General features: G+C 46.2%; 1 protein-coding gene across 13 annotated transcripts in view; it reads right to left on the reverse strand.

The window, feature by feature from the left end:
- The window catches only part of shot (dystonin-like protein short stop), a 315,979-nt gene that overhangs the window by 48,130 nt on the left and 249,169 nt on the right, over positions 1-18,680 (reverse strand). For 10 of the 13 annotated variants that reach the window (XM_065424847.2, XM_065424849.2, XM_065424855.2 and 7 more), the window contains 11 exons: positions 15,913-16,072; positions 15,774-15,788; positions 14,249-14,399; positions 13,356-13,741; positions 12,838-12,951; positions 12,662-12,775; positions 10,412-10,624; positions 7,532-7,693; positions 5,294-5,596; positions 3,880-4,401; positions 3,257-3,568 (listed from right to left, as the gene is read on the reverse strand). In XM_065424847.2, the coding sequence (XP_065280919.1) occupies positions 3,257-3,568; positions 3,880-4,401; positions 5,294-5,596; positions 7,532-7,693; positions 10,412-10,624; positions 12,662-12,775; positions 12,838-12,951; positions 13,356-13,741; positions 14,249-14,399; positions 15,774-15,788; positions 15,913-16,072 (2,452 nt within the window). The remainder of the gene's footprint in view (positions 1-3,256; positions 3,569-3,879; positions 4,402-5,293; positions 5,597-7,531; positions 7,694-10,411; positions 10,625-12,661; positions 12,776-12,837; positions 12,952-13,355; positions 13,742-14,248; positions 14,400-15,773; positions 15,789-15,912; positions 16,073-18,680) is intronic. The other 3 variants (XM_065424852.2, XM_065424848.2, XM_065424858.2) reach the window with 1 other exon arrangement.

Raw genomic sequence — 18,680 nt, forward strand, 5'->3', positions numbered from 1 at the left:
ATACCTCTAAACAGCCTGTCAAGCATTAGGCACACTGAAATAGTCCGAAATATGCACTTGCTTTTGCTGGATCTTCAAGTTCACAACAGCAGTGTGCATCGCGTCCAGCTAATGCACGAACACTAGTGCCAATAATTTAGCATGCATGAAATCAGCAAGCGATTCGATTGAAGGCAGTGCACTTTGTGTGAACATCGGGATCGGTGTCAAAGACGGGTCATTGTCAATCTCGTTGCCTCCACTGCGCAACTCTGCCATCTGTTACGGAAACGATCGGCCCATCGAAGGTAGCACATAACGCATAACGGGGCAGCACTATCTGCACTCAGAAACTCTTACATTGAAGCACCAGCTGTTTCACTGTCAATAGCGACATGCTCTCAGAAGTTGGTAAATGTCAGCGGCTTCCACCGCGTTGGTTCCAATATCATGGGGGTTTTGCCCTGGCGCACAAAGCCCGCCTTTTCTGACAATTGGCATGGCCCCTGGTCGCAGCCGTCATGATCGCGGTGCTTCTGTGCGAGCTCAATCTTGCAAAACTTGCAGCTTCGTCTCAAGTGACACAACATTGCGCTTTGTCAGCATTATCTTCTATAAATGGGCTGTCCACTGCTGCTTCCACGGTGCATTTCCACGCTCGCCAGGAAAGGTGCAAAGGGCAGGCACCAGTTACCTTCAAACTTTTTTTCTTTTTCCCCTCCCTCTACTCATGCGTAGCACGACCGTAGGCGACACGGATGCGAGGTGACTGGCGCCATCTTGTGGCGCGCTGCGCCAACTAGCGATGCTCTCCAAGGCTTTCTAAGTCAGCATGTGGGTGGGACAAGGCGTGTGGTTAAAGGAGGCAGAATTGCATACGCAAACATACCGACCCATCTTCGCATCGTTCGTTTAAGGGGAACTGAACATTGCAAATTTCACGATTACTCTGCATGGAAAACACCACCCACAAGGCAAAATTTTTATTGTTATATCCGACATGCAGTGAATAACGTATCATTATATATCTTTATTTTTTCTCATAGCCCTAATGTTTATGTTGACACTCTTAAGGGGGGACGCTAGGATCAACTCTTGAAAAACGACCAAAAAATCACTTTTTAGAAAGTTGCAGACATTGAATCTTTGACCCCTTTTCTATAAGTTTTCCAAGTATTCCCGCTAAAAACAACTGCTAAGTACCATAAATAAATATATACATAAGGCAATACAGTGAAAATTTTGTGAAAATGGGTGGAAAAGTCGCGGTTTTCAAGCGTCCCTAGCTCCAGATTGGCAGTACGCGGCGCGGCCATGCTGGTACCGTTGAAAAGCGCGCCTCTTTGCCTTTTGACGCCTCTCTTTCATTTCCAGATAGAGAGAAGAGCAAGCATAAAAAAACAAAAAGTCTGAAGGTCGCTGAGCTGCTTGTCGCGGCCGCCGATTGGCTTGCTCCGTCACGTGCATTCTATGAGCCGCCCCATTGGCCGGATCTGGAGGCGAGCTACTGCGGCATCTGCTTCTCCCGTTTCTTCATGCGCTGGCTGCTGCCCCTTTGTTTACGTGTTGGATATTCGAGGTACGCCGCCGCTTCATCGCTTTACTTGGATTTGAGTTTTCTATTGTCATTTTGTGGTTTCGAGCATGACTGGGCGGACGTGGACGACGAAATACGCGACCAAGCCCCGCTTCGGCAGCCGCAAGCGCAATTCGCCGAACATCCGAAGGATAAGTAGTCCTAGCAGAGATGCGTCCGCGCGCAAGCTTAGACTGTTGTCGCATTGCCGGGCAATTCGCAGGCTGTTACAGCCTTGAGTTCCAGTGGTGATGATACCGAACTAAATAACGGCCTTTTCCGATGCTTCCGGGCCTGCAATGCCCTGTAAATGTTCCGCGACATACCCCGATTGTGCCACCGCTGTCACTGAGATGAACAACGAAAGTGCGGTCCAAGCGCGTGTGTCTGCCGGCCGTGAAGACGAACCGTGCATCAGCAATGGTCGCACCACGCAGTCGCATCTTGAGTCACAATTCATCTTGTCGGCGGTGTTGAATATGACTGTCACCACCGTCCGCTTATCACTTGGTTCTGTGCCGGCAACCGAACGGAAGATAGGGTATACGGCTGGAGGAGCATGCTCGGTGGCGATGGACTCAAGCGAGTCGAGCGGCTGAGAAAGATGCCTTGCGCAAGAAGAGGGCACAAAAAGCACATGAAAGCAAGCATAAAAGATCCAAGAAGCCAAGAGGTCAAACTGACACCTGTACCTACAAGGCCGATGGTTTCTAGTCGAATAAACATGACCCTAAACTTCGAACACCTTTTTCTCAAAACTTTTTTCTACCACCAAGGTCAACTTGCAAAGCCAATATCTCGGCGACCGTTATGAATATTTTTACACCGTTTCTTTTGTTACACTCATTGTGCACTACTGCACACAGTGACATGACTTGTTTTCAAAATAGTAGCTTCAATAATTTGTTATCTTTTGTTTTCACAGTCGAGATTTTCATGCAACTGAAGTAGCTGCCAAAGAATGAAAATATTAAAAAATTCTGTTAGGCTAAAAAAATTACAGGAATGTCACTGTGTGGAGGATACATATAGGAGTGCTATCAATGTTTGTTTGAACTCCTAGCATCAATATACAGGTGTGCAGGCATTTTGCGAAAATGAAAGCAGAACAATTTTGTAAACAAAAAAGTACTTCAGATATTGCAGCCATATTTTCACCATATTTTCACAGTTTTGTTTATGTGATATTATTAACATCTGTGAAAAATTTCATCAAAATCGGCTGGTAAATAACAAAGTTAGCTTTGATCTCCATATCCCCCCTTAAGTCGACTCATCGTTATAACTGATATATCATTATATGTGGTATCGCTACAAGTGAACTGCTGCACTGTAGTACCATATCACAAGAATGTTCTGCAAAATGTTACTTTTCCATTGGTAGGTCATGCTTCTAGCATTTTAACTTAAGCACAATCATAATGAATGTAGTAAATGTAGCAGTAAATACTGTAGGAACCTAGCAAACCACAAAGATATGCCACATCACAGGGTCTGTGGAGATGTTCAAGTCATGTCCCCGATTTTCGTCTCGCTCAAGCAGCTGTTGCACCTGCTCATGATAATCTTGCCAGTACAGAGTTTTGGTAGGATCCAGTTTGTCAATGAAGAAGGCCCTACAAGTCAAACTAAGACTTCAACCTCAGCTACTGTCGTCCAACAAGGTGACACTAATAGTTCAGCAAGCAGAAAACTACGCACCTGCATAGTGCTCTCTTGGGCAGTAAGGGCAGCGGCCTCCAGAGACCGCAGCTGTGCTTCAGCTTCATCCATCCATCGAGTGAGACGTTCATGGGCAGTGTGGAAGCTTTGGGCTACAGGCAGGGCCTCACGGGCCTGTCGCAGGCGCTCCGATGCACGCTGTGCCAGGTCTGTGTAACGAAGCTGTAGAGAATCCAGCCGGTCTTTGAGCTGGATGGCATCATTGCCCGATGCATGCCGCATCAGCTCCTGCCCGGACCCACTCAACTCATCAACTTGCTTCTGGTGGTCAGACACCTCTTCACTCAGCTCCTGTAAAAAAAATGCCCATAAGCAGTGTTCAAACACAACACTGCAACAAATATGGCTTGTTGTCATACACACATGGTTATTGGATACAAAGGTGTCAACTCTCTCAGCATTTGTGCCAAAGGAGCCTCATAATCTTGTATCTGCTAAATGCCACTATTCTGCCCTAACTCAAATGTATAACATCAGACGGTACACCTAGATTACTGGATTCATGGTATTGAGAGATGGCAAGATGCAGTTGGGATAGTAAGGACTGCGAGTGGGAGTCGAACGCACAAACGGCTGGGGCAGCCATGGGAAAGCACACTCACATTGAGCTCGTCAAACTGCTCCTGCAACTTCTCAACGTAGACGCTGAGCACTTGGTAGCGTGCAAGGCGCGACTCCATCTCTCCTATCCAGACAAGCAGGTCCTCGAAGGCGAGTGCAAAGGCGCCAGCGCCCGCACGTGCCTCCGTCAAAAGCTGCTCCAGACGCTCGCTGTCTCCGACGAGGCGAGCATAACGATCCGTCAGTTCTTGGAGTGAGTCAACCACAGCCTGAGCCTCGTCGTCACCCACCAGAGACATAAGCTGCTGAGCTGTCTCAGTGAGTGCCTCAAACGCTCGCTTGTGCCCCAACACGTCACGATGAAGTTCGCGGTGTTCTTGCGCCCGCTGTGTAAGACGGTCGGCATCCGTTGGCAAGGTGGACATCGCCGTGAGCCGTCGTTCTGTTTGCTCCAGCCACTCAACAAGCGGTGACAGCTGCTCCTGGAACGATCGAGCCACCGGCAGTGTCCTCTCCAGGGCTGCTGTGCGTTCCTGTGCACCTCGCATGAGCCGGTCAAATCGCTGCACAAAGAAATGACCAAGGAAGTGAACTGGAGTGAGGCGACACAGCAGTGTGAATTTAATTAGGTGTTTATTACAGCATACTGTATAGTGAAGATTGCAAAAACTTCTTTTCTAGCTTGACATAAGCCCTAATGCAGAATTTCATGGTTATGCTGCATTAATGGAATGCAGCAATTTAATGGAATGATTTTTCGCCGAGTGATGTCCAATGTTGACATCAGATTTTTTGCGACATGGGGCCCTTAATGCTATCATGTTAATGAAGACAAAATGCAATCCTTGCAGGCAGGACACAGCTGCCATGACACACATGCCAATGCATGGGTGCAAGATCCAAATCAAACCTGCCAGCATGACTCAAAAGAAGGGGTGCTCATCTCTTTGAGGCCCAATGGTTACTTGAAGGTAGTTTTCATTTCTTTCCATCAATCTGCACATTACATCAATCTCAATGCTCCTACAGGATAACTCTGTAGATCTGCCCTGTTGCCTTAAGTAAGAACACTTTCTGCTAGCTCCACAAAAGCAATTGAGCTTCTTTTGCCCCTGAATGTCAAGGTGGCATGAAAAATGCAGCAAAAGGAAAGGAAGGGAAGGGGTGAAGATAACCAAGAGCATTACATGAGTGCGCAGAAGTTAGTGTCGCCCTTTGTTCAAGAAAACAGAAAAAAAATGTTTTGCAGAGGTGAGAAAAGCCATTCCAGCATTGGAGGTTACATGTGTTACCTCAAATCTCCTTATTTCTACCAAACAGTAGTAGTATTATCCGTCTCTTCATTCAACAGGTCTCATTTACCATCCTATATCCAATCACAGCCAGCTTTCTAGCAGAAGCCAACATCTGTGCACAAAGGAGGTAAGCGAACAAAGCCCCAATGTGTATTCTCACCTGGCTCAGATCATGCAACTGTGCCTGAACATGGGCCTTGTCGGCTGATGACAGATGCCGCATGACCTCAGTGCCCATGGCCTGCAGCGAGTTCATGCTGCCCTGCCGGTCGAGCAGTAGCTTGTTGAGGAACTTCTGCTCCTGCAGCTGCGCCTTGAGCACCTTGTAGTCAGCTGATGGAGCCCGCTGATTGGCCACTAGCTCCTCCGTGTCTTCCAGCCAGCGTGCCACGCCGGCCAGTGCCTCTTGGAACTTGCCTGACTGCAGCAACGCCGCCTCAAGCAGACGCTCACGCTCTCCAACCTGTTGCAACATTGCAAACACTTGTCAGAAAGCTCTAGAAACATGTTTTAAGGTTCTGCATATACAGTTGATCCCAGAGGTATCAACCTCTGATATATGAAATTATTGTCTATGTCGAACAGTTGTAAAATCCCCTGCAAAAGTATACCGGTGTCGTACGCATACACAGAACTCCCATTCACTGACACATTCGATACATCGAACACCACACCGTGCAATGCCCCTACAAGTGCGCTTCTCCGAACGATTACGCGATCACTTCTCGTGGCTGCGTTATATTTAATACCAACAAATTTGAAATGCCACTGTTTTCACAGATGCTGTCAAGGAAGATACTGAATCATCTGAAAGGCAGTACATGCAACGGAGTAAAAATGAGCTGCGTGCTCCAATTTAGCTCACTGCACATATGGATGGCTTGTGCAAACTGTGGCCATTTGTTATTAGCAAGAGTGGAGCGTCACTCTGTTGCAAGAATGCGAAAGGTCTGATAGTCTTCCACAAGAAAGCGTGGATGACAATCTCTTCACTGCATGGCGCTGCGCATGGGATGCCAAACTGGAGATGCTGTGCCTTGTGGCTTGTCTTCTTCTGGCAAAGGCTTTCCGCAAATGACATTATAGGATTCCATGAGCAGCCAAAATGAATTCGACCCCAACCTCCACTTGGATGGATCTTTACATCAGTTTGAATTGAACTACCGGACTTCGCAGAAAGGCCCACTGCAGCCGCGGCATGCAAGACTCGTTGCTGCGTGATTCGTGCAGGTCCACAGTGAATGCGTTTCATTCGTACATGCACAGCTACATGTCATTAGGAATGGCCTTGAATGTTTTGAAAAGCTGAACAGCACTTTCGGAACTAACAGCATGTGTATAGTGTAGTGATTATTTTGATTGGTCCTATCGACCTGAATGAACCTTATACTGACAGAGGCGGCCCGGGCCAAGGCAGTGCTATTCTGCGAATTGCGCCGTTTAGGCACTGTGCGTTTGGGCTGACGTCGGAGAGGGCTCACAGTCACAAAGTCCACTACTGCGTCCGCCAGGACGTCCCATCCATGGCACACTCGGCGTTCATTTTGTGGCAATAAGGCAATGAAACGCTCACTTGGGTGGCATCGAGCACGAATGGCTCTGCGGCGCATGCGACATGTGGCACTGCATGAATCATTACACCGAATATATTGAATATCCGAAAAATAGAATAGTAGTTAGTCGATTTGCAAATAGAACTGTTCGAACGGTCACTATTCAATTTGATTCAATGATATTCAATATTCGCATACCCCTAATTTACACACAACTCTTTTCATAATTCACAGCTCAAAAATTGCCCATCACAATTCATCCTGGTTCATATTATGTATACTGTGGCATTTTACACTATTTCACTTATGCCTTCGTTCAATTAATAGTCAATCACCACCCTAACCCCTTCAGAAAGGGAATTGTGGGGTTTCATGGCACGTTAGCACCAAAGGCTGTGATGCTTCAAATGCAAGCTAAAAAACAAACAGAAAGCCCCTAAATTAACTATTACCACTGCCAGGTGAAAGGTAGCTTCAAAAGCCAACATCACCTAGCAACATAAAAACAGCTATATTAGAAGCAAACATTACCTTCTAAAATCAGAGAAAGATGAAATAGACTCAATCTTTCATAAAGAATTGTGACAACGCTTTGCCTATACACCTATCCCCCGATGTGTTGGCATGATGGTTCTCAAAAAAAGTCCCATGTTCACAGACCATGTATTCCTCATCCTTCAGACAAAAAAAAGTGCCAAAATAAGTAAGAGTATAAAAGTACCAAGTACTTTGCAGAACCACTTGAGATACTTTTCTCTTCACAAGATAAAAAGGAGAAAACCAGATGTCAATCAGCAGCAAGCACATTAGAAAATGTACTTTGCCTAATGTTTACATAAGCCTACCTTCTCCTTCAACTGGTTCCATTCGTCATTGAGTTTGTCAATGTCTCGTTCCAGAAGAGTTGTGTTAACACCTGGTGATGCAGACTGGATCAGCGCATTACCAGCCCGATTCACAGTGTCAACTTCACGACCCAGTGGCTCCACATGAGATTTGCGGAATTGCTGCAATGGCAAGAAACGAGAAGACATAGCAGCTTAAGCAAGATATAGTTAATCCTCAATATAATGAAATTCTTGATATAACAAAGCATTTAACTTTTCATAACCTCTTGTCCACAGAACACCATGTATTTAGAACCTTAGTATAACAAAGTGTGTTCGTATGCAATTTCAAAATAATTAAGTTCTGCTTCCCCCACAAAGAAATGCCAAGACAAGCAGAAGCTTCCACGGACACAGATGGTCAAATGATTGAATCAAAAGTGGCTGCTTGCAAACACACCTCAAATCGTGCCAGGCGCAATAAGAGTGACCACCGAAGTGGAGTCGCATCATGTTTCATATAAAGACCAAATGCAATATGATCCTATCGCACCCCACGCACTTCGTGCTTTAGGTGCAAGTGAAAGTGTGTGAGGGTGAGACAAGATAGATGGTGGCTTCATGAGCGCCGTTTTTTCACACGAGCAGAGGGAAAGAGGGCAGGGGAGTGAGCTCGCGGTAACGGATTAAACGCGCACGAAGAGTGGGGGGAGGGGGGAGGGGTGCATAAGTTGGCACCCATCACAATTTCTGGCGTGCGTCTCTTCCATGGCTGCGCATGGCTGTAAGCAAGGCTGAGCCCATATGCATCCACGCACGCTGCTGCATGGAAGGAGGAAAGAGATAGGAGGGAGTAAACCATAACGCGATTGAGGCCAAACCTGTTGACCCAACACATGATCGCACGTCAAAGCGTGTGGTTGGTTTTAGTGTTCCCACTCTGCAGGGAGAGACACAGCAGGGCAGCTGAACAAACGCGCACCATGCGGCCATACCATCAGTGGCATGCAGGTTCGGCTCGATTTGCGGCTGATAAAAACTACTGGCATAGCTACTAGGAACCAAACATCTCCACAAATCTCTATTCTTGCTTCGTGACCTCGATGCAAGAGGTCACATGTTGGGCCACCAATGTGGCTTCACGGAGTGTTCACTTGCCAAGGCTGGTTGCGTGACATTATGCTCCCTCCTATATTTTTCCTTCCTCCAGGTTTAGAGGTAATCTGCTACATGTGGAAGGAGCGAGCGTGCTGAGACAGCGTGGCATCATGTAAGCAGTCTTCCCGAGTGTTTAGTATTGGAGGTTGTGTAATCTCAAGTTTCGTTGACTCGGAGTGAAAAGTGAAACATTCGCTTCCGGCTGCTGCAGATTTTCATGATAGTGTCGTCCAAATACGGGTGACGCTATCAACCACAGGGGTGGAGTGCACACGAAAGGCTTCACTTATTTCGTACAGCCGATGTGAAGATATCGTCGACGTGGAATGAAACTGTGACATTCGTTGCAGACTCCCAAATTCATCAAAATTGATTATTTTCTCATTCAAATTTGCTTTTTTAGATTTTCTGATAATTCAGAAAATTTTGCTGTCTCTTTCCGTGCAAGAAAAATCGATCGGCAACTGCACTGAGTTGCATAAAAGGTCGAAATTAAATACAACGAAATTTTGCAAATTGCCGATTTTACCTACTTTGTTATATCTATGTTAAACTGTATAAATGAAGCCTCAATGCACTCAATGTTTTGATTTCTTAGCTTTTAGTACTAGTACATACAGTTTCCTGAATACTCAATGCGACATCACAAGACAGTAGTAGCACATCTGTTGCAGATCTCACGGCCTCAATGAATGGGAGTTATTTCCCTGCATATTCTCCACTTGTCTTTAAAACCACACTGCAGAGATGTGGGGTACTTCCTGATCCTGTATTTGTCACCAATAACATGTTCACGCAAACCAGAGGAATGACAAAGTGCCTTACTGAATGATGAAACACGAGAAAATTCAACCTGCTTCGAAATAACTGGTGTGAATACCAATCAGAAGTCAGTACTAAACCTTCTTTCAGTATTGTTAGGATAAAAACGAAGGTCTACCCAGTGATCAAAATTAATCCCAAGTTTCCCACTACAGCATGCCTCGTTATTGTTTCATGGCTTTAGCACATAAAACCCCAGAATTTAATTTTACTGCAATAGCAATAATATGGACACTCCAAGTTCATTTCCGCTGTCGCTGTAATGTTAAGTATAAAGTCCAAGTGTGATAAGATCTCGGTCATGCACAGTATGCTGTAGGTGTGAGGGAAAGCTTGCGAGGGTGAGCCGAGAAGGATGGTGGCTTGGTGTGGTGGCACCTTCTCACATTCGCAAGGAAGGAAGGTGGGACAGGTGCACAAAGTCTTCTCACACGCACAAGGAAGGGAACAGGGGGGAGGGGTCAAGCTAGCGCACATCTCCACTCCCGCCACAGCGCCGGAGTGCAGTCGTGCACCTCCCATCTTGGAGGCAATCTGTACTGGGTTCGAAAGCTAGCAGACCTGAGATAGCTGGTGGCTTCGTGTGCGCTATGTTCTCGCGTGCCTTGTTAGTGTTGAAGCGAGAGGAGGCACAAAGGGAAATTCACTCGCCGCTGCTGCCGCTCTTCACCACGCCATCTTTCTGACAGCGATTATCCACAGACATCAAGTGTGATGTGTTTGTGTTTGCCTGCGGGCATACGACAACCTGATTGTTAGTTTATTTAGCAAGCGAATCTTTACAGAAATGTATGCAGCTGGTAAAATGACCAACCTTACTTCATGTAGCTGTCTAATAATTTGCTATCGCAATTGATGCTTTGCCTGTTAAGTAAAACTGCGATGCATAAAAAAAAAAAAACATTATCATCAGCTCACCTTGAACTGCTCCTGCTGACTGCGCAAGCTCTCTACATCAGCTGCCACAGGCCGGAACGTGTGCTCCTCACCCAAAGCACCCCCAACACGCCTCTGGGTCATGTGCAGGTCCTCATAGAACTTCTCCAGTTTGGCCAACATGGCCTCCAGTGAGCTGTGACGGCCACGTGCCCGCTCTTCCAGCCTGTTGAGCTGCCTGCGCAATGCCTCCACCTGAAAAGATAACACCTTGGTCATCAGGCTGTTATCCAACCAGCTGGCAGGCTAGCAGCACATAACGCCAGACTCGCCTTCTCTCCAACGTTTACAGATATGACAATTTTGACCAGCAAAGGCAATAGCATTTGTAGGACACTACTGCTATAGCCCAGTTGATCCAGTAGTCACTAACAGCACAAGAACTATGGGACAAGCCATGTCAAGCAAAGCAACTATGCTGTGAAGGCTGCATTTGCATGTTTGTTGTGTGCATCCCACACGCTGAGAATTTGTTCCTTTACTGAGAGCTACAGTAGAACCTCGTTCATACGTCCTGGAAAAAAGCGCGATAAAGAACATGCCAACCTAGAAAATGTACAAACCGAAGTAACTAAAAAAGTTTGACAGACTGAGAAACTGAGTGCGCGCTGGCATTTTCACACGAGACCGGCAGGCATATATTGCAGTGAAGCTGCTGTGGTGGGCAGTTGTATACTGTTGTCAATCGTGCGCACCTTGCGCATTCCCTTGTTTGCATGGGATCTAGTGGCCGGAAAACGCATCATACGATCGCAGTTTTTGGCAACGTAGAGAACGTTGGTGCTACAAAATGTTTTTCAGGGAAGTATGAACAGGTAAAAAATGAACGTAACTCTACTGGGTCATTTTTATGTTCTCGATTGCGAATGCTGGTGCTGGGAAAATGTAAGTAACAGGAACTTATCAATGATATTCTACTGTATATGGTGTTGGGCAAGTGCACAGTCTGCTGTCACAACATTTTGCTGGTCAGAATTAATGAGCAGCTTCAAATGACGCCAACTTCACTTTCAATAAATGCGCTGCCAAAGGCAATGATAGAGTGAGGGAAGTGCCGGTCAATGACAGTTGTAAGAAATATGCACGGGTATTCTGGAAGAGTCCGCCTAGTGGACTGTCCCATTTCAGCTGCTGCTGATTGGCTAGGGCCGCTCGTCTCCTTATCTCTCGTACAACTGACCAATCAACAGCGGCTAAAATGGACAGTCCACTAAGTGGACTCTTACAGAATAACCCCCCCACCTTTTCTGCAATCATTTGCCTAGTGGAAAGAAGTCAACCTCTTTTCAAATGGTCAGCTTTCTTTTTTTTTCCATGCTAGCACTAAGATCTTATATGAGGCACGCTGTAGTGGGGGCCTCCGGATTAATTTTGACTACTTCAGGTTCTTTAACGTACACCTAATGCACAGTACATGTGCATTTTTGCATTTTGCCCCCATCAAAATGTGGCCACCACGGCCGGAATTTGAACCTGCGACCTCGTGTTTAGCAGTATGACGCCAAAGCCACTAAGAAATCATGGCAGGATGCCAGGGAACGAAGCATCGACAGTATTTTTCATCTATTTGTAACAACAGCAATACAATGGTTGAGCTACAGACTGACGAGGTCACACTATACTGAATGTGCATGCAGAATCGTTGACATGCTTTCCTGGCCACTTGTAGAAAACGCTTCTTTTGAATTTGTTTTCTTTCTTCAACTCCTCGTGATTTGTATTTCTAGATGGTCTTTGCTCAGTTTGAATTATTGGTTGGGCACCTACTGCACATCGAAAAATCAATTAAATAAACAATGTCTGTACAAATTGACAGCCATAATTGAAGTTCAATAGAACAGACTGCTGAGCTAGTTGGTACTGCATAACGTGAGGTGAAGCATAAAAGAGCATGCAGGATAACAGCGGAAGCTCTGTGTTTTCCTCCCGTATGACGTCCTGCGTGCTCTTTTTCGCTTTGCCTCAGCTTATAATTGTCTACGCAGAAACAAAAAACATGTCCTGAACCCCTACACAAATATACGAAGTGATGCCTCTTGGCAACGCTATCCTGCTATGCTAACTATGTTTTCTTATTGCCTGTTCTATTGATCACAAGTGCTGAGTCGCAACCTTGCGATTCTGACACCCCGTTTGTGTACTACATATTCTGGCCATCATGTCCCAATCATGTAGCCCCACAAAAAGAATGTCGCAGGGTTTCTATTGTGACCAGAGGCATCGTCCTCTCACCTGAGCACGGGCGCCCTTGGCGTCCTGAGTGTATCCCTGAGAAATCAGCTCCTGGCACTCCTGCTCCGCCCTGTCAACCTCGTGGGCAGCAGATGAGAGGCGCCCTTGGAAGCTCTAGAAAGATGCAAGCCCTGTCAGCAACTACAGTCACAAGGGGGCCATGCCAACGAGCTCACCTTCACTTGATCGATCTGGCTTCGTACTGTCTTGATGTCCCGCCCAATGGGGCCCATGCTTTCCAACTCTTCTTCCAGGTTACTCAAGTCTTGCTGGGCTGTCTTTACATTTGCCTATAGTGCCAGGTCCAGAAGGGAAAACATAATGCACCATGAGCAAAGTGTGACAGACTGTAATGCAATGCTTGGCCTCGGCAACACTGCAAATGGCACTATTTACACGGGTCACAGATGCTCTTGGTTAGCCAGAAACAACGCCTTTTTCTTACTGTAAAGATTATTCTAAGCATAAATTCTCTAAAACCGGCTAAAGTTCTACTCAGGTTTCAGATTCAACCTAGTTAGTACAACATGATTACAAGTTCAGGGCACGGATGAAAGAAATAAAAGGCACGGATGGACAGAGACGACACACACGGCAACCAACTTATCCTTACACTCAACTTTCAGACAACGAGGCAGAAGTACAGGCAGTGCCTCTATTTTTCATGAAGATAGAATGTATGCCATGCACTCACGTGATATTGGGCCACCACTGTTCCTGCTGCTTCGAGCTGTCCACAGCGGTCCTGCAGGTCATGTGCCAGCTGCTGATGGCGACGTACCAGAGCATCCAGCTGGCCACGCACGTGTGTGGTGTCGCACTCTGGTGAGGCCGAGGCCAGCCAAGTGTCGGTGAATGCACGCAGTCGGTCGAGGCCACGGCGCATCTCGTCGGTCTCGCGTGCCATGCCCTGCAGCCGGTCAAGAAGGCGCGGGTTGCGTGCTGCCTCACCCAGAGCGTCGTGGGACGCAAGCTTGTCCTCAAGTCGCTGCAGGCCATGGCCCAATTCGCCAGCCTTCTCCTGGAACTCGCACAGCTTGCTTGAAACCTCATCCAGCTGACGGCTCCTCTCCGACACACCTGTGCCAGTGGCAGTGACAAGAGAAACAAATCGCACTCCTTTCCCAGAAGGAACTGATGCTGTCTTGTGTAACACGCACACAGACCGAACCCAAAAAGTTACGCCTATCCAGTGCCTATGCTATGCAACTGGCAAATAGTGCAGCATATAGTACGAACAAGCAGGAAAAGAGAGTCACCAATCCCCCCCCCCTTCTGTTTGGCACCTGTCCAGTCCACGTTCACGTTCTATTTTGCGGTATTATCAAATTTGAACCAGGAGCCAACTCGGCCAGCAGCCATTAGGCTACGACACTACTGCTGCATCACACGCATTTCATTTTTTCTCATTAAAATGAATAAACTACCCAGAGAGCATGCTGACTTCAAGTACAAACCAAGTGCAACACTGAGCACAGAAATCATGTCATTGATTTCAAACAGAACAAATGCCGATGGCACTCCAACAGAGAGAATGGAATGAGAAAAGAATTCGCAAGTGCCTCGACTTACGAGATGAGTTCTCACCATGGTTCAGTTTCTCCCACCGTGTGCGGAGCGTGTCCAAGTCCTTCTTGACGCCGTCCTTGTCCACATCGCAGCCCGCAAGGAATGTTTCACCCAGGTTGCGCACACTGTCATACTCCTGGCTGTGCCTTGACAAATCATTTTTGAAGGTCTGGAAAAATCAGTAGTTCACAGAAATTACACCGTCTGCTCTTCCTTGTCCCCACACGCCCCCAGGAAGCTGAACAAGTTGAAAGCATAATGTTTGAATTCTGGTAGAACGGAATAATAAAAGTGCTCGGCTGCATATTTTGAGTGAGAATTAAGAAAAGGAACTGAGGCACTCGATTTTTGTTAGTCACAATCACATGACGCCAAGAAAAGGATGGGTAAATTAATAATGATTTTAATTGAAACAAATTTTTTACGTTTCGATTAAAACCGCAGTTAATATCCCCCTTGCTTTCCATGACTTCATGTGACTGCAGCTGCATATATGTTCATGTGCTGCGATGCTTTGAAGAGTTATTTGAAGGACTCTTAACAGTGAAGCCGTTAGCCTCTAGTTGGTCGAGATTTTTCGTGTCTGTGTGTGGAGTTTTGCTCACACAAGAACAAATGGCAGCTGGAAGGCTTTGTGTTTGAGTTTCCGCATCACAGCATTACGTTTTCTCAAATATTCCAATCACAATCCAATGCTATCATGTCTGCAGGTTGTAAGTCGTATTTTACAAGTCTTCAGATGCATTTTACTTTGAGAAATGCAATTAGTTTATTAGCGCACTTGCGCTAGGCAGAAGGCTTACAGAAATGAGGATGTATGCTGCACTTCCGGACACGTATGTGCAGGCGTGATGTATGTCGCTTGTGGTGGTAGTGTGCAACGTCGGCAAAATCTTCACTGTACATCCACTTTCATAGGGTGGAATGGAGGCGGCTTTTTTTGTACAGGGCTAACTAGCAACAGTAATTTTCATTTTAAACCTAACAAAAAGAAATGTTCAACTGTGAGAGGAATATACGAAAAAAATTTGGAGGACGTTTAAGCTTCGCCGTTAAGAGTGGAACACGATAGATTTCAAGGAAGTGTGACTGCCTGTCACGCTTCCCGGAAACTGCAGCTTTCTTGTGGATGTGCGGAGTCGAGTGCGATGGTATTGTTGCAAGGAACAAAGCGGGCTGAGCTGCTCGGAAAAGGAGTTTGTGTTTGAGTTTTCGCGTAACAGAATCATCTCTTCTGGTACATTCAAGTTAAACTCTCCGGCGCTATCATGTCTGTAGCTTGTGTTTAGGTCGTACTTCTGAATTTTTTGGATATATTTTACTTTGAGGAATTCAATTATTTCAGTAACACCTTTGTGCCATATGGAGGGCCTGCGCGGTTTTGGTTCAGAATGATTTTTCGCCAAGCAAAATCCGAGGCTGACATCGAATTTTTTGCGACACTGGGCCCTTAACGCTATCACATTAAAAATACAGGGACTAATTCCTTGTATGGCAACACACGACGTGTCAGCATGCAGCCAAGCCCATCAGTCATGCCTACCTGTGACTCTTCACCCTAAAGAAGAATTTGACAAAAATAGAAAGCCAGAAATAAAATAGCATTTCAGTTTCTGCAGCAGCGCATCACCCACAAGCACATTGTTCCAAGCACACAGTGAAGCTCATGACACTGTTTTTACCTGCAGTTCCTTGGCCTGCCTCTCCACCTCAGCACGCTGGTAGTTGGCTAGGGTCAGAGTAGACAAGCGGCCTTCAGCTGACTGCAGCCAGGGTCCGAACTTGTTGAAGGCAGCGTTGAACTTTTTGCAGTTCTCGAATGCCCGTTGCAGTCGTGTATGCCTGTGAGAAAGAGAGAACACAATATAGCTATAATACAAAAGCTGTAATGCAGAGCTATAATAATGGAAGCAACTTCAAAGAACCAGAAATTGGGTGAGCTTTTAAAATCGTGCAGCCAGCATCAGTTCAATATCTGCTTGGCTCGCCTACAACTTTAAATGTGATTGTACAGAAAGGCTATGCTTGCTTTACAACAGTATGCACACAGCCCTCTGGAGAAAGGTAGGCAAAAGGCATCTGCAAACAAAGACCGCTGAGCTGTGCACCCTAACTTGAAATCACCCCTCAAACAGCTGTTGGCAACCTGCAGCTAGCTACTCTAGAAGCATGAAGAATGCACACAACAACAATTAATACTGAGGCTCTGCTTACAGATGTTTTTAAAGAAAAGAAAGAAAGAAAGAAGAAGCCTTTATTGAAGTTGTTTGTCTTATTCTTTTTCTTGCAGAAAAGTTCAAATACCAAATAGTAGATTTCGAATCAGATATTAAGTCAAATCAATAAAAAAAAATAAGAAAGAAACGTCAAATATCCAATCGAATAGAGAGTACCAGAGAATGTTTCACAAAATTTAATGCTTACACATTTTGGGCTAGAAATTATGCTGCTGCACATGCTTGGGAGTCTCCTAGCATTGCATAACCAGAATGCAGCAAGCCATCAGTAACTTAGGCATATAGAAATCAAGCAGATGGTATACTCTTAATAAAGGGAGCTATAAATTATTATGCCAGCACTGATTACAGCTCAATTATACAGTCGAACCCGGCTATATCAAACTCGCCAAAAAAAGCCTATCAGTTCGATATAGAGAACAATTCAATATATACCTGTTAAATAATTGGATGTCATAAAAGCACATACCATTTATAAAATCACTTTATTGTTGAAACTAGCTTAGTTTCGCTTAAACAGTCCTCCATTTTCTTTTCCTTGGGCAATTTTATTGTATCCGACACACGCACTTCACATTGTCTAAGGAGTCAGAGCAGCTGAGGTCGTAACCTTCTGCATTCGCGCAGAAGCCCCGCACTAGTGCAAGCGCAATCACTTTGGAGCATGTAGGCAAGGGACCGTCGTTGCTTTCCTCATTGTGCCCACTTTCACTTATGCTCAGTACAATGTCGGCAATGTAGTCTTCGTTTTCGGGCTCTCCCGTGGTCGTGACACCATCATTAGCACTCACAAACTTGTTCACTGTTGATTCGTCAACAGCTTCCGGAAATTCTGACAGCTCCCTCCAAACTTTGGCAACACTGGCAACGGCTTGGTCGCATTCATCAGAATTTACAGTCATCACCGAGCACACGGAAGCTGGCACAGCTGAAGCAATTTCGGATGAACCCCTCGTGCACGACCATGCGTATGTGTCGGGCGCCACGGGCACCAAGTCGCGAGTTTGCCCGCTTTAGCCCTAATCTCCCCCTTTTTCTTCAAGACCATGCTGAGAGTGCTCCTTAGAATCTTGCACGTAGCGGGGACATCTGACTTCTCACCGCGTTCGACCCGATTTATGATTTCGAGCCTTAAAGAAAGGTGAATTCGGCTGCTTCATCACAGCAACACTGCGAGAGAAGGCCCACAAGGTGCACACACAATGAACCAGAAAAGCAGCAAGACAACTCGCACTTTCGCCGTCTTGCACGACGAGGGCACAAGGGCCTGATTGGTTGTCTGAGGAAGTGCTATGGGCGGGCCAGGATAATTTTTTGCAGGGGGGTGTCGATGGCTCATCCGAGGCAGCGCGGTCACGGTAGGGAGAGTGGTTGGACGGAGCCGCACCGCCAAGTTTTCCCGCCACCGTAAGGAAAGCCAACTTCTGGCGGCACTTTTCCGACGCTTCACGTTCGATATATCGGGAGTCGCTGCTATTTTTGTTCGATGTAAGCGTAATGTTTGCTATATATACTCATTGTAACTATACCATGTCCAGAAATTGTTCGATATATAGAATAATTCGATGTAAACGGGTTCGATATAGTCGGGTTTGACTATAGTAAATGAAGGTCCGGAAAACGTTTTTTGATCAATAGAATTTGTTCAATAGAACTAAATGCTTTTTTTTTCTTCTAAAACTAACGAATTAGTGACATTCACACAAGGGATCATTTGTGTCGGTCCTGTTGACCCAGAAGAACCGTCGTACCGACAGAGGTAGAACTGGTCAATGTGGTGCGAATTGCAGTATTCGGTCACTGTGCGTGCGATCCCCACATCGGGCCGACATCGAGGTGTGCTCGCAGCGACCAAGTCCGTTACTGTGTCAGCCGGGGCAGCCCATCAGTGGCACACCTGGCGCTCCTTTTGCACCGAAAACAATGTGACATGCTCGCTTGGGCGGCATCAAGCACGAGGGGCTCTGTGGTACATGCGACAAATGTGGCACTGCGCTGGTCTCTACACTGGATACAGTTGAAGTTTGATGTAATGAAGTTGCACTCGCAGACAAAAATTCGAGGTTTTAAAACTTGAGCAGTAGAAATCATTCCAGAAGTTCCCAGAACATTCCTGGTGGATAGCATGTTGTCTGTAATAACTTATAAACAAATCGCAAGGTTGGGCCATAATAGCACGGTTATCACTGCCAGCATGCGCGGTGCAGATCGCG

This window comes from Dermacentor albipictus, chromosome 6 (genome assembly GCF_038994185.2).
Source record: "Dermacentor albipictus isolate Rhodes 1998 colony chromosome 6, USDA_Dalb.pri_finalv2, whole genome shotgun sequence".
NCBI classification, from domain to species: domain Eukaryota; kingdom Metazoa; phylum Arthropoda; class Arachnida; order Ixodida; family Ixodidae; genus Dermacentor; species Dermacentor albipictus.